Here is a 14,877-nt window from a genome sequence, read left to right as displayed (position 1 = left end):
AGGCCAGCGGTACCTCGAGCTTGGCCAGCTCCTCGCCGTGGTGCAGGATGCGGAAGGAGTAGAGGTGGTCAGGGCTCGGGTCTGGGACCACCTCACAGCCCAGCAGGCTGACGGGCTGCTGGGCCACCTTGCTCCGGTTCCGGTCCTGGTAGAAGTGCAGGTGACTGTCCCTGACCGAGCACCAGCGTGACTTCCACTGGCTGTTGACCAGCACGTTCAGGTAACCTGCCGGAGGGAGCAAGGGTGTCAGTAGCTGCCCCCACCTCTGGGCCTCCGAGAAGCTCCCCTGGAACCTCAGTTCCGAGACACATGTCACGCTTTGCCCGAGGAGCTTTCTGACCCCGGCGAGGCCGTGGCTCTCGGGTTTTTTCCCTGCCCCCCTGCACGCAGCTGGAGCCCGTGCACGGGGGCCGCAGTCTGCAGGTCTGTCCCGGGGGCAGCGAGCCGTGTCATCGACTAGAGCGGGGGTGGGGGGCGTGCGTGTGCCCCCACACGACCGCTGGTCACTTAGGCCGTGTGCGGGAAGGTCCCCGGGCAGGGCTGCCCCGCTGCAGCTGCCGTCAACGCGCTGACCTCTAGTTTCGTCGTCATCCCTGACGGACAGCCTTTCCACCGCTGGGTCACCCGGCCTGGGCTGCAAGGTCCTCCTCCCCTCGGCCGGCGCCCTCTCACCCTCCCCAGTGCAGCTGGCCTCGCTGGGCCCCGCCTCGGTCCCGCACTCCCCTGGGTCCCAGACCAGTGAGGCCTGCTTCCGTGTCAGCCTCCCCGAGGGGACACTGGGCTTCTAAAGGGCAGGACTTCACCACCTTCACCTCCAGCGCCCAGGGCACGTGCTCTGTGGCCTCATCACCAGGGGGCCCCTCCCGCTGTGGGCCAGCAGAGGCAGCCGGCACCAGGGTGCCATCCATCCTGCAAACCTTTCTTGTCCTCCACGGTTGCATGTATTAGGCTCAGCTTCCTAAGGAGAGGACACGCCTTCCCCCTGCCCTGTGATGAACATTTACAGAGCCGACACCATGTGCCAAGCACAGCCTTGTCCCCGGGGCCACAAAGACGGGTGAAATCCAGTCCACAGGCCCCTCTGCACAGCCCACCGGCAGTGCACGGACGGCTCGTGGGGCTGCTCGCTCTCCCAGAGGGACTGGCTTTCCGAGCCAAGGCCTCCTCCATTCTAGAGCATTGGCAATTGTCTGAGCCTCAACCGGGCTGAACTAAGCCACGCGGCAGGTCATGGGGCACGGCCACCTTCCCGCCCACCCAGTGCTGGCTCTACAGCGGGGATCACGAGGTCCTCGGGCCATACGAACCCTAGCAAAGTGGAAGAACCCAAGGCCAAGACCTAGGGATTCTGGATCATCCAGGCAGTGCCCTACTTGCCTATCACAGTTTCCTGGACCAGAGAGAACCCTGCACTGAGACAGCAGGGAGCCCAGATGCCAAGTCTTGAGAAGGGGAATGGCTGTGTGGCCTGGCACCCATCCCTAGCCACAGGGGACAGGAGCACGCTTCCCATTTGAAGGGACTTCCTATAATCATCCAGCCACATCTCCCCGTGACTCGCTGAGACCAGGCTCCCGTGCCCGACACTCTCACCCTGACACCGCAGGGGCTGGTGGAGCTGGGCCACCACCTGGTGCCGTGGCCAGAGAGGCAAGGCACTCCAAGGTGAGGCCCCACCGGCTGATTTCCTGTCCCACCCACCAACCTCAAAACCTACAATCCTCGGGCCCAGGGATGGGACATAGAGTCCTGGAGGAAGAGGAAAAGGCCTAAAGGTGGATCATAATGGCCTTCGGGCCCCAGGAAGAGCTGTCGCAGTGAGTCCCAGGCTGGGAGCCAGGACACGGGCTCGCCCAGGATGGTTTCTGGGAAAGCCTCAGTTTCCTCAAGGCTGAGTGAGGGGAGTAGATGACCTCCAGGAGCGTAGCAGCACCCACACCCCGTTCCCTTCTGTCGTCCCCTTAATGGATCTCACTGTCCCCATCTCGGAATCCTTGCTCGTGCCCAAGGACGCCATCTCAGCCCGTTTAGCTCCTGCCCACCCTTCAGGGCTCAGGCTCTTTCCCGGAGTCCCTACAGCTCTGACGGTGACACAGCGTGTGGCTTTGGGGTCTGAAGCCACCGTCACTCCTGGGCTGCGTCCTCCCTCTGCCTGGCTGAGCACTGCTTCCCATCCTCCTTCAATACTGGTCAAATGAACAGAACTTTTCAAAGAGCACTGGGAAGACAGCAATCAATTGCCAGTCACTTCCGCAGAGGACCCAGCACTGCAGCGACGAGGCTGGTTATGCATAACAAACGGCCTGCACTAAAGGTAAACAGAAATGGGAGCGACACGTTTGCCATCCCTGGAGACTTATTTAAAGCAAGGCCTAACTTCTCTGCCTGGGCCAGAAGGGTGGCCTTCCTGGAGATGGGCTCGGCCCGGGGGTGCGCCCACTGCTGCTGTGGGGCAGGCGCAGGGCTGCGGTTCTTACTGGACGTCTCGAGGGACCTGTCCACAGGCTCCAGCGAGGTAGACTTCTTCCTGCCCAGATTCATTAGGTTGCTCAGTTTGAGGCCAGCGGAACATTTCTTCTTGACTGTCAGGAGGAGAGAAAAAGCCATCAGCATGGCACGCAGCCCACCGAGGTGTCCTGATGGAAGACAGAAGAGCAGACCCGTCCCCGATCCCTCTGCCCCCACCCCCTGCATGCGGGCACACAAGCGAATGCACGCACACACACGTCTCCTGCCCCAAACTAGGACCCACAGTCCACAGTCAGGTATCCCTAGAATCACACACCCGAGAGGGGGCACACCAGCTCCTCGTACAGAGCAGGTCAGCCCTTGAGAATCTTCACAGACTGTTGGCTCAGAGAGACTGGGTCCAGGGGTAGCAAACAAGAGAGATGCAAGAATATTCCAACCCCAGCAATTCAGGAAACCTGACCTCAATTAGGTCATCTCTCTCTCTGTCTCTCTTTTTCCTGGATTTATCAGCTGTATTATTTCCAGGCTGTTTATAAGCTCGAGGTGTGTTGGAAGCGGGTGTTAAAACCCATTAGGGTTGAGTCAGGCAGCCGCGTCTCCCAGCGTGGGATCCCATCCCCCTCCCGGCCTAGGCTGAGAGCCACAAGCGGTCGGTACCATCTTTGGCCTCTGGGACCTCAGGGTGGCCATCTACTGAGCTCCCATATTCCGGGGCCGACAGGTACTTCTCTGTTACATCTAGCTGTGGAAAAGAGGGAGACAAGTGAGTGAGTCTAAGAATGATTACCTCGGGGATCACAACTGAAGGGAAACTAATAGATAACTTTTTTTTTTTAAATATTTTTATTTATTTCTAGGAGAGAGAGAGAGACAGCATGAGCAGGGGAGGGTCAGAGAGAAAGGGAGATACAGACTCTGAAACAGGCTCCAGGCTCTGAGCTGGCAGTCAGCACAGAGCCCGACGCGGGGCTCGAACCCACGAACCGCGAGACCATGACCTAAGCGAAAGTCGGACGCTTAACCGACTAAGCCACCCAGGTGCCCCACTAATAGATAACTTTTCGGTGTAGGCTAGAGATTACTGTGGAGCGTAGGTCACCGATGGGACACTGGTCACACATTCCTCGGGCTTTCTGGGGGACGTGCCTTCACCTTCCCTGTCCCATCCCAGACCCTCCTCTGCTTCAGGCCACCACACATCCAAATTCACAAGTTCTCACAATGCTATTGAACTTGATGTAAAGGCGGCCCTGTGGCCAGCGTGAAGCGCAGGTGGCCAGCTCTGGGCCATTAGAGTTGACGGCTGAAGCCTCCCGTCAGGCTGGGAACTATCCAGACAGGAGTGTGAGAAAGGCTTTTAAGAACGGACTGTGTGGCGGCGCCTGGGTGCCTCAGGTAGTTGAGCATCTGACTTCGGCTCAGGTCATGATCTAATGGTTCATGAGTTCAAGCCCCGCATTGGGCCCTGTGCTGACAGCAGGGAGCCTTCTTGGGATTCTCTCTCTCTCCCTTTCTGCCCCTTCCCCAGCTCACACTCTCTCACTCTCAAAAGAAGTAAACTTAAAAAGAATGGACTGTGCTACTAACACATCAGGCTTCAGGGAAGGGCCAGCTTGTCTGCACACGGTCAGACCACGATTTGAACCCCAGCTGGAGAACTCTCCATCCAGGCCAGGTGCTTGACTTACAAGCCTCTCTCCCTGCTGTGCCTGTGTTTGAATACGGATAACATTCCCATCTACAACCCCGGGGCTGTTGGGCGACTAGAGACTTTCCAGAAGGGTGTGGTAGCTGCTGCTGCTGTTAGAATGTGAAGCATTCGAATATTCCAGCCAAGCTGCTCCCACAGAATGACTTCCTCCAGACCCCTGTGTAACAGGCTGACTCCCAAACAAGAGGACTGGCCTCAGGCGGTGGCTCAAGGATTGACACACATGGCCAGGGAGCTCCGTGAGGAATGGCCTGTGCCTTCCTGATGAACGGAATGCCTCCTCCCCATCTGTGAGCCCTCTGCCTTCTCCCCTGCCAGGGCAGGGAGGCCCAGGGTGAGACCCAGGGACACGGCTCTAGGCACACCCACGCTTCGGGGCACCCACGTGTAGATACTTGGGGACACAGAATGTGAAGCCTCAGGTGACGGCCTGCGCCTAGGCTAGCACCTGGCCCGACTTGACTTCTTCAACTCTGGCCCTTAAGCAGGGGCCCCATGGCTCCGTGCAAAGTGCAAACGAGCAACAGAGCCCTTGGGCTGGAATCAACACGGGAAGGTTCTCCCAGCCCCGAAGCTCTACCGTAAGTAAATGCAAAACAAAGACCTCGGAGAACGAATTTCCCTGATTAAGAATGGAGGGCACGCTGACCTTTGTTCCCATCAGGCTTCCTGCACCCGAGCGAGAAAGTATTTCAGGTTTATATCAACTTCCTCAGTTTTCCTGCCAACCTGGGAAGTACTGCCCTCATCCGAGCATTGTACGTTTCCTACTAACAGGGCTGAAGTGCAAATGCAAAGATCCGTCTCATGCTTGTGATGTTTACAGAGGAAAAGCCGAACTGAACCCTCCCCCAGGCAGGACAGAGGCTTACTTTCAGGCAGTTGGGGCGCTGGGCATCTGGGGTGTACTGATTGCCCTCGGACGCTCCTTCTGAAGGCAGGCCGCTCACCTCCTGGATGACCTGAAGGAAGGGGAAGCCGTCAGTGGAGCCCTAGCCAGGCCTGTACTGGCAGCCAGACCGATGCCGGTGCCCCCTGAGGTCAGGGGACTGGGGGGAGGGGGGAGGGGAGATGCGTGAACGAGACCCCACGTCTCACCCCCCAGCACCTGGCCTACGACTGGGGGGGCTGTGGTGGGGGAGGCTTGTCCGCAGGCCCACCTCCTGAAGACCCCCCCCGCCCCGTGTTCTGATGGTGGCCACTTTATAGCAAAGCCTAAGGATGGCCCAAGCCGCCAGCCCTCAGCCCTGTGAGCCCCCTCCCTGCCCTCTTCCCGGGTGCGGTGGGCTGTTCAGTTGTGGGGCTGATGAAGAACTGCACTTGTCCCTGGGCTTTCAGGAGCCATGGAGCCTGCTGAGGACAGCCTCCACGCTGCTCAGGAAGCAGGGTCCCCAACGCCCTTGGCCCAGCACTGGCTCTCCATCCCAACTCACTGTCACAGTCCACCCCACTGTCCCCCGGAAGGACGCACCCAGGGGCCTGAGCTGGGGGGAGCCCGGTCAGAGGTGGCTCTCGCCACACTCAGACCCGTTCTGAGCCGTTCTGAGCCTGGAGCCGCCTGGAGGATTCCCAGAGGGTAGGAGCCCAGGGCAGCCACAAACACACCACCCGTTCCGTCCTGAGCCCTCTGGGCTCGGCAAGAGCTGAGACAAAGACCCTCCTTCTTCAGTCTCTGCTTACAGCAGTTTATAGATACAAGTTCAAAATCAGAAAAGCCAAAGAACAAAAGGAAGAAGGGCTGTGGGGACCGGGGAATATATGGCATTTCTCGCTTCTCAGATGGACTCCGGTTCGACACCTTGGTCTACACGGCGGGCTAAACATGCGACACGGTGCTGTGGGAAGAGGGTGGCACTGGAGTCAGTCTAGCTGTGTGACCTTGGGCCTGAGCTTCAGTCACCACGTCTGTAGGATGCAACGCCACCTACGCCACCGGGTGGCTGTGAGGACTCGGTAAAGGACCTGGCACAGGCTGGGCACGTTCATTACTGTCGTTAGCTGGGGCCTGGATACGCGGGCTCCCTTTGCAGGGGAAGTGTGCTAAGCCTGGAGTCCAGGCTCAAGGGCTTCTCTGGGGGAGCCCTGCCTTGTGCTTTCCTTTTCTGGGGTTCTCATCCCGTATCAGCATTTCCCATTCACACCACATACTGTCCCCACAGCCAGGCCCACCTCTGTGCTCACCTGCCCAGGGAGGGGAAGGGCCTCGGTGAAGGCCCACAGAAGAGGCTGTGCCTTCTGAAAGTGTTCTTGGCTTTGAAACCACCAGCAAGGGTCTGAAGATGTGGGCATGGGAGGCGGGAGGGAAGCTGGGGTCAGAGGAAGGGCAGGTGAGTGGGAGTGGTCAGAGGAACAGACTGGGACCTGGGAGCAGGAGCAGAGAGTGTGTGTGTGTGTGTGTGTGTGTGTGTGTGTGTGTGTGTGTGCATTCAAGTATTTGTGTGTATATCTGCAAGTGTGTGTGCATGTAAGTATCTGTGTGTATGTACATGTGTGGGTTGGGGCAGAGGGCAGATATGGTGAGTGTCCCTATACTGGACATGCATCAGTGTGGCCTTGATGGAGGAGGTGGAGAGGGAAGGAAGGAAGGAGGGAGGGGGAGAGGAAAGAGGGAAGGAGGAAAGAATGAAGGAGTGAGGGAAGGAGCAAAGGAAGGAGTGAAGGAAGAAGAGAAGGAAGGAGGGGGAGAGGGAAGGAGGAAGGAAGAAGGGAGGAAGGAGGGAGGGAGGAGGGGGGAAGGAGGAAGGGAAGTGGTGAAGGGAGGGGAAGGAGAGAAGGAGGGAAGGAAGGAAGGGAGGGAGGGAAGTTGGGAAGGAAGGGGGAAGAAGGGAGGGAAGGAAGGAGGAAGAAGGGAGGGAAGGAAGGAGGGAGGGAGGGACGGCCAGACAGACGGACGGACCTCTCTGGTTCTGGTCTCACCAGGGGCCCTGCTGGGTCTACAGATCCCTCTGCAGCTGTGGGCCCCTTCTTGGTGCAAACCTCCTACCTTCTGGAATCGTCAAGCTTATCTTTCATGTGGGGCAAACCAGGCTTCATCAGCACTGGGAGCTATGCGTGTATCTGTAGGCCGAAGTGACCAAGGCCATTTGTGATGGTAGAACACAGGGCTGCAGTCACATAGCACCAGGTCTGAACCCAATGCTGCCACTCACTGGCCAGGTGACCTTGACTGGTCACCTCCTCCCTCTGAGCCTTAATCACTGCCCTGTAAAATGGCAGTATTAACATCACCCAGCCCGCCCCCCACGGCCCCCAGTGTGGTTAGGTGGGTTAAGTTTGCCAAGAGTGCGTAAGTACTTTACACGTGGCAGTGCTGTCTGTTCTTCAGTAAGGAGGCTGGTGGTGCCTCTAGAGGCCAAAAGGCAAACAGGTGTCCCCCAGGGCCCAGCTCCAGGCACAGCAGCAGAGTGCGGTGATCCCTTCACTCCGAATGAGCACTACCACTTGGAACACGGAAGCCCTGGGAATTTGAAGGACTCCAGATCCTTTACCCTCCACAATGGCCATCCGGTTTAGAACAGGTCAGGGAGGCAGAACTGAGGAGCCCCCAGGGAGCCTCGCAGGGGAGCAGACCCGTGTCCCCGGCGGCCTGATGCCACCCTCACCCTGAGCCACTGCTCTGCTTGGTCCCGGCTCTGCAGGCCAAGCACGATCACGTCGGCGTTCATGGGCGTGATCTTCAGCTTGTGCTCCTTCTTCCGCACTTGCTTCTCCTTGTGGATGACGCTGCTGCCCACCAAGTTCACGTCCAGCTGAGGGCTGTGGTCCTTGGACGATTTGTAGCACTAGGAGGGAAGAGAGATGCTTGCAGCTTTGCCAGACCCGGCCGGCTTCTGCAGCCGAGAGGCTGCTGGCCCAGCAGGACCCCCGGGAGCTGGGCTGTCCCCGGCAAAATGAGGGGTGCAGAAATGTGGCCTCGCATGTCAGCAGCTCTTGTTCTCAGCATCAAAGTGCCAGGCAGACTGTCCCCCTCCCATGCGCCTCCTCCTTACCAGCCTCGCCCAGGGATGCCCCAGACCCCGCTTATCCATGCTGCTCAAAGGTCCCTGTAGACCTCAGCGAGCCCCTAAAACATCCTCTGTAGCCAGATGTCTGGCCGGACTCACTCATTTCCCCGCCTGTCTACATTTCTTGCTTAGCACTCTCAGGAAGGGGCCATCGGGAAGCAAGACTAAGCTTTGGATCTGCTGAGTTTAGAGAACGATTTGTTAGTGAAAAAACACAGGGACTTGCTTCCCTTCCGAAAATACTCTGCCCCGCAGTCTGTCCCAGGTATAAAGGGCATCCTCACAGGGCCGCTGAACGGCTTACCAGGAAGAGCACCTATACGGAATCAGGCGTGTTGTGAGTGGGGAATTAAAGGTGCTTATGAGGATTCCAAGGAACTTCAAATTAGGACAGAAAACTCTGAATTTCAACTTAGAATCACAGGAAACAGGGCTGTGGTCTGAGTACTAGCTTCTGAGTTCTTTATCGGTTTCGTCTTATAACTAGTAACTCAAAACACTGTGACTTCCGAGAAGATGCCTTTTGTAGCGCTGCACAGACGAGTGCAGTAGCCAGAACTGGGGCTGCGGGAGTCCTGACTGTGCCGCAGGGCGGGGTCAGGACATGAGGAAGGAGCCCTCAGGCCCAGGGGACAAGATTCCTGGGAAACGTCTATGGGATTGGGGGGGAGGGGTGGGGGCCGGGGAGGTCCAGGCTACTAGACAGTTTTAGCTGAGAGAAGGCACATGCATTCGCGCACACAAAGTTCTGCACACGACTTCAGGTTAGGAGGTGGAGAAAACCTTCGGATAAAAAAGGCTCTGACTGCCTGGTATTGGGGTCCATCTCCCCCACTCCCCCCACAAAGAGAAAAGACCGGAATACAACAAGAGGCCCACTGACCAGGAGCCTGGTGTCCTTGATGACGCACAGCTGCTTGGCCCACTGCCCAAGCCACTTCTTGCGCCACAGGAAGGCACAGATGCGGGCGTCGCGCATCAGCTCGATGCTGGCCTCGGGCGACGGCCACTGGTGAGGGGCCGACTTGCCCTTGCTGTTCTCCTCTTCATCATAGGACTCGTAGGAGCTGCTCACCGCCTCCCCGTCCTCTGCAAGGAAGACCCACGCGGTCAAGGACCCAGCAGGGAGGGGACATTCCAAACACGCTTTGTCCAGAAGGGAGGGAGGCAGGCTGGGCAGCCAGGGGCCTCCAGGCCACAACCCACCCGCCTCTCTGTGCCCGTGAACCAGCCTGATAGCCACCAACCACAGACCTGGGCAGGCCTGGGCCCCAAATGTCCTCAGCGAAGCTTCCCGGATGCTGTTTCTGGCCACAGACACACATAACTAAAACCAGAAGTCTCTCCCTTTTCCTCCTCCAGTCTGTCCTCCCGGATTCCACAGAAACCTCTGATAAGACACTGCCCACAAGGCGACTTTCACACTTCATGAGTCCACTGCCCACCCTCGGGGCCTGTTTCCTCACCTAAAGGATGAAGCAGGGGTGGGCCTCACACCAGGCATTCTAAGGGGCCGCGGGAAGGGCTCACCACCGGAGCCTCCACCAGCCTCCTGCCCAGCTGGGCCTTCTCCGTCCCCGGTCTTGCCCTGGAGTGGCAGGGGGTGGGGGTGGGGTGGGCTACAGATTCTTAGGGTGAAGGAAACCACAGCAGGAAATGGCTCTGTGGGGAAGGCCGGCCGTCCCCGTCACAGCTCTTTTCCAAACTCACTTCCAGCCTCCCCAGACTCTGCTCGCTCTCCCCCGCCCCCCTGCACCCCTCCCTGCACAGACAGCCCCTTCTGCTGGCTTCCATTTTCTACCCTTCTTCCACCTCTGGTGACCAGCCAGCCTCATACGTGTGTTCCGTTCAAGAGAATCTCGAAGCTCACCAAGCACAAACCATGTTCAATTCTGTACACGCTCCGCGTGCCTCAGTTTCTGTCCTTCCCCCCCGTATCCTGCGAGAGTTGCTTTGTTCTCTAGGCCTCTCTGTGCTATTCAAGATCAACACAAACTAGGTGAAGAAAAAAGTAAAACCCCCAAAAACAGGACACAAAGAAAAGAGAACCTCAGTACCCCTGGTCCAATCTCTCCTCAACACACAAATCCTGTCTTTTGGAATCCTGGTGCTGCACCAGCCTCTCCTTGATTTCCCCCCTGGACGGGGAGCTCACTATCTACTGAGCACTGGATACTTCCTTCTATGACTGGGTATAACGATAACAGAAAGTCAGGCCACCATCTACTCCCCCGGGACTTCTACAGACAGGCTCTGGCCCCTTGAGTCATGGTGAATGCATCTCCTCTACCCTCCCCCTCAACCCCATTGGAAAAAAGTCAGCCCATGGGGCCTTAGCCTTCCCTGCTGCAGAAGCCCCTTCTGCTATCTGCATAGCCGGGGTCCTACGTACTAGGAAAACTGAACCACCTCTGAATTAAAATATAGAAAAACAGAATGATGCCATGGCCACAGTTATTCTAGCTCCAATGCCAATGAAAATGTGCTTTGCTATTTCTAAAAATAATGCTGTCGATATTGTAATATCAGCTTTCTCTAAGAGCAGTGTGGCCCTACTCCCCTTCACAGCCTAAAAAATGTTGCACGGTTCATAATTTCATACCTATTAAAGAAGCAAAGATTGAAAACGGTGGCATAGCCAACGGGAGAGCTGGGTAGGAACATAGGGGAACACGGGCCTCTCAGAAAACAAGCTGGCAGCATGTCGTTTTGAGAACCATAAAAACACCCTACCCTTTGACCCCATAATCCCAGTCCTGGGAGTTGATCCTAGGAAACTAGTTAAAAAAAAAAAAGAAAAAAAAGAAAAAAAAAAAGAAGCAGGGGATGGGGGAGGTTCCATGCGTCAAGATATTAATTCCAGTGCCATTTAGAGTCAGCGGAAGGGGAGCGGGGGTGGGGGCCAGGGCAGGCACCCTCATATCCACTCTGAAGCATGCCATGTGACAGGGGCAGGGATTGTTTACTGGGCTAGTTCTCAGCCCAGTAAACAGGATTTAAGTGAGAAGGCCCAATTCAAATTATATGGGCGAGCTTAGGTACCCACTGCTCAGTACTGGAAGGCAACAGGGAGAGCTCAAGGTAGCTGATTTGATCAGGTGGTAGGACCAGGGTGATTTAGAAAAAAAAAAAGTCCTCATTGTCACTATATTATTATCTGTACAATAAGTGAAATGGGAATGACACAGTGCCTCCTTCAGTAGCAAAAATTAATAGAGGGAGGCCACCGAGCGCTTCTGGAGCTCCCCAGATGTTCCGTGGAGAATTCTAACACCTGCCCGTCCACTCCAGGGGGCTCTGGGGAAGCTGAGAAGAAACCGCCTGGAGCAGCATTGGGGAAACTTGGGGCAAATGGACTGTAACTTCATTTATCCCTAAGGGCGACCATAACACGGCCGTGAACGTAGGGCAGTCTTAAAACAGGTATGTGGCTTCCAGGGGTCACAGGACGAGGAGGCATGAAAGGCAGGATGCTCGGGTAACCCCGCCCCCTTTCTGCGCCCCAGCACATGCTGCTGCAGGGTCCCCGGGAACAGAGGGCAGAACCAGCCCGCGGCGCTCCGGTCCTTCACCCATGCACGCCGGTGCCATCTGTGGAAGGCAGAGTGAGTCTCCCCTTCCGAAAGGATGACACGCGCCGTGCACATGCAGGGCCCATGCACAAGGCCAGGGAGGGGCGAGAGGCCACCCTCGGGGCATGCATCGTGCTCTCTGAGAGCCGCGCAGCAGACACCACATCACTGGCATTCAGCTCTGGGGACAGGCAGTACCCAAGGTGATCGTGGCGTAAATGACTCCGTCAGGCACCTGGACCCATCTGGGGATTCCGGTGGGCGAGAATCCGCCACAATGACCTGTACGAGATCCAGAAGCACAGAGATAAGCGAGAGGGAGAGAAACAGGATGAAGAGAGGGACAGACCCAAGGGCAGAGAGCGACACAGAGCGCCAGCTGTCCACAGTAAGCCAGTACTTTCCCATCGGAGGTGGGAGGGGCCCTCGCCCGACCCAGGACATCTTTTCCCAGCCCCTTCTCATCCAGAGATGACCCTGTCACCAGTGGGATGTGCGTACAAGTCCCCTCTGGCTGGTACTTTTAAGAAGCACAGAGGAATTCTCTGCTCTCTCTTTACAGAGGATTCCGTGGCCAAGCCCACACCGGAAGGCGGCTAAACTACCTGGTGACCAGGAATATGCACCCTGGACGGTTCAGCAGAAACTACTGTGTACTGTGTCACCGTAGCCTGAAAGGGAGGTTTGTGCGACGGCGGCTGTCACGTCCCCAGCACGAGACATCATGGGCCAAGTAGCTGATGTCTCGGGCAAGTATTAGTTAGTACCTCCCGTCTCCTGCGCGGGCCATCGGGGCGCTTACTAAACTTCTACTCAGAGAGAGGGACCTGTCCCATCAGAGCAGTCTGGGGACAGTGCTGACGAAGCAGGACTAGAGCCCAAACAGCCGCAAAATCGCTGGTGGGCCGGGGGCCAGAGGTCATTCCTCCTGGTGTGACCCGCACGTGTCACCGCTCAAACAGGTGCAGGGGACAGTCAGCAAGGCAGGCCAGCTCCCTACGCAGGGGAGGCCCTCCCGTCATGGCACATGTGACCACTTCCCCCCACCGAGTCACCCGGGTCCCTGTCCCCGCAGGAGAGGACAGGCCGTTGGCATCTTCCTGCCCACCTTGCTGTGCCCAGGCCGTCCTCACAGGGACGCCCCAGTCCTCGCTAAAACCAACCTGAATTCTCAGTCGAGAGACAAACGCCAAGAGGCTTGAGCCCACTTGTTGGTGGCGAGACGACGCGTCTGCCCCCGGGAGCGTCTGGGAGGCAGGCCCCGGCTGGCACGGGCCACACCCGGGAGGGCCCGGCTTGCAGGGCACAGAGGCACCCGCCACGGTGAGTCACAGCTTCCTCCTTCCGCACGCACGCAGACGGCCGCACCGCACCCTCGGCCTGGGTCTGGGCTCACGGCCCCGCCCCACGCGCGCAGCAGGTTCCAGCTAAGTGACGTCTGCCCACAAAGCCAGGAGAATAAAATAACCTTCATCCAAACAGGCCCTCGCCTCCCACACAGTTCCTGGGACCGGACGCAGTAGGTAAGGTGTGAAGGGAGAGAAGGGTCTGACGCGGCTCCGAGGGCCCGGGCCCGTGTGATCTCTGGTCCTGTTCTTTGCAGAACCGACGACACCCGTCCCCGGCCAAGTTCATTCCCTGGGGGGGGACCCTTGCCTCTTCCATCTGCAAATTGCTTTACGCTTTCAGAGACCTTTCACTGAGCAAGGAAAGGAGCAGACTGAGGTAAGCGGGGGCAGCGAGAGGGCCCGAGTGCAGCTGCTCGAGTGCTCGAGTGAGTAGGCCCATCGATACTCTTCCTTCCAGAACGTTTGGGGCCTTTCTGTGCTATTGAATCCCTATACCAAGAGGACTTTTTTTTTTTTTTTAGTTTATTTATTTTGAGAAGCGAGTGAGAGTGCAAGCAGGGGAGAGGCAGAGAGAGAGGGAGACAGAGAATCCCAAGCAGGCTCTGTGTTGTCAGTACATAGCCCGACGCAGGGCTTGAACTCACAAACCCATGAGATCATGACCTGAGCCCAAACCCAGAGCATTTCTGATCTGACTCTCCCAGGCTGAGAACCACTGGCCAAGGGTAGAGAGCTCCAGCGTGAGTCCTGACCCTATAGCACAGGTCACCTTAATACCTATGTCAGGTCAGTCACTAAGTAACCCTCCAATGGCTTGCAGCCTCAGCAGAGAGAAGCCAATGTCCTCACTGTGACCGGCTGACTTCATTTCCCCCCCCTCTTGTCTCTCCTCTTGCTCCAGCCACACAGGCCTCCTTGCTGTTCCTTAAATGTGCTGAGAGCCCTCCTGCCTCAGGGCCTTTGCATGTGCTGCAAAATCTGGAAAGTTCTTCCTGTAGGTCTCTGCCCTCCCCACATTCCACTGCATTCAGGAATCAGCTCCAGGTCATGCTATCAGCAAGACCTTCCCTGTTTAAAATAACACCTTCTCCTGCCCCAACCCAGCCCCCATGTTTTCCATCCTAACATTGTATCATCACCTGACACATCCTATGATTATTTGTGGTCTGTCTATCTAAACAGACTCTAAGGGCCGTGACGCTGGACTCTCCTGAGCTCTGCTGAGCTCCTGACTCCTAAAAGCATTCCTGGCACACAGCGTGAGCACAGTTCACCGTCAGTCCAACGAGAGAGCCCTCTGGCTCTGCCTGACCATGTTCCCATTGCTTACACGTGTCCCTGGACCCACACACCTCTCCTCCATCACATTTCTGTGCCGAGGCCAGCACCATCCGGACGGAAACACCAAAAGCATCAGACACAGGAAACCATTCACTGCGGACCATCCCAGCCTCCTTGTGGGCAGCCCGGGTCCACTGTGAGGTCCCAGCTCCCCCCACTGGAGCAGTGGCCCAGCGCTCTGTGGCCTCCAGCGCTGGCATCTGCGCAGGAAGTAACTGGACCCCCTCTGAGCCCCATCCCTGGCCCCGGGGTGTACCGTTGAGGGATGTGTCATATGGCTCAGCCTCTTCATAGTAACCCTCTGGAGACTCAATCTTTGGGATGGAGAGTTGTTTCCGTTCAGGAATCTGTGGTATGAACAAATAAAATAAACATACTCAGATATGATACACTGAGAACGACTTGGAATTAACCCTTTGAGTGGAAGG

The 14,877-nt window shown here is 57.2% G+C and overlaps 1 protein-coding gene across 3 annotated transcripts in view; it reads right to left on the bottom strand.

The window, feature by feature from the left end:
• AFAP1L2 (actin filament associated protein 1 like 2) overlaps positions 1 to 14,877 on the bottom strand; it is an 80,866-nt gene that overhangs the window by 9,055 nt on the left and 56,934 nt on the right. For all 3 annotated transcript variants that reach the window (XM_077779464.1, XM_077779463.1, XM_077779465.1), the window contains 7 exons: positions 14,706 to 14,796; positions 9,071 to 9,276; positions 7,786 to 7,965; positions 5,056 to 5,145; positions 3,130 to 3,214; positions 2,478 to 2,582; positions 14 to 225 (listed from right to left, as the gene is read on the bottom strand). In XM_077779464.1, the coding sequence (XP_077635590.1) occupies positions 14 to 225; positions 2,478 to 2,582; positions 3,130 to 3,214; positions 5,056 to 5,145; positions 7,786 to 7,965; positions 9,071 to 9,276; positions 14,706 to 14,796 (969 nt within the window). The remainder of the gene's footprint in view (positions 1 to 13; positions 226 to 2,477; positions 2,583 to 3,129; positions 3,215 to 5,055; positions 5,146 to 7,785; positions 7,966 to 9,070; positions 9,277 to 14,705; positions 14,797 to 14,877) is intronic.

This window comes from Crocuta crocuta, unplaced genomic scaffold (assembly GCF_008692635.1).
Source record: "Crocuta crocuta isolate KB4526 unplaced genomic scaffold, BGI_CrCroc_1.0 scaffold138, whole genome shotgun sequence".
In the NCBI taxonomy this organism is placed as follows: domain Eukaryota; kingdom Metazoa; phylum Chordata; class Mammalia; order Carnivora; family Hyaenidae; genus Crocuta; species Crocuta crocuta.
This window is presented reverse-complemented; position numbering and strand designations above follow the sequence as displayed.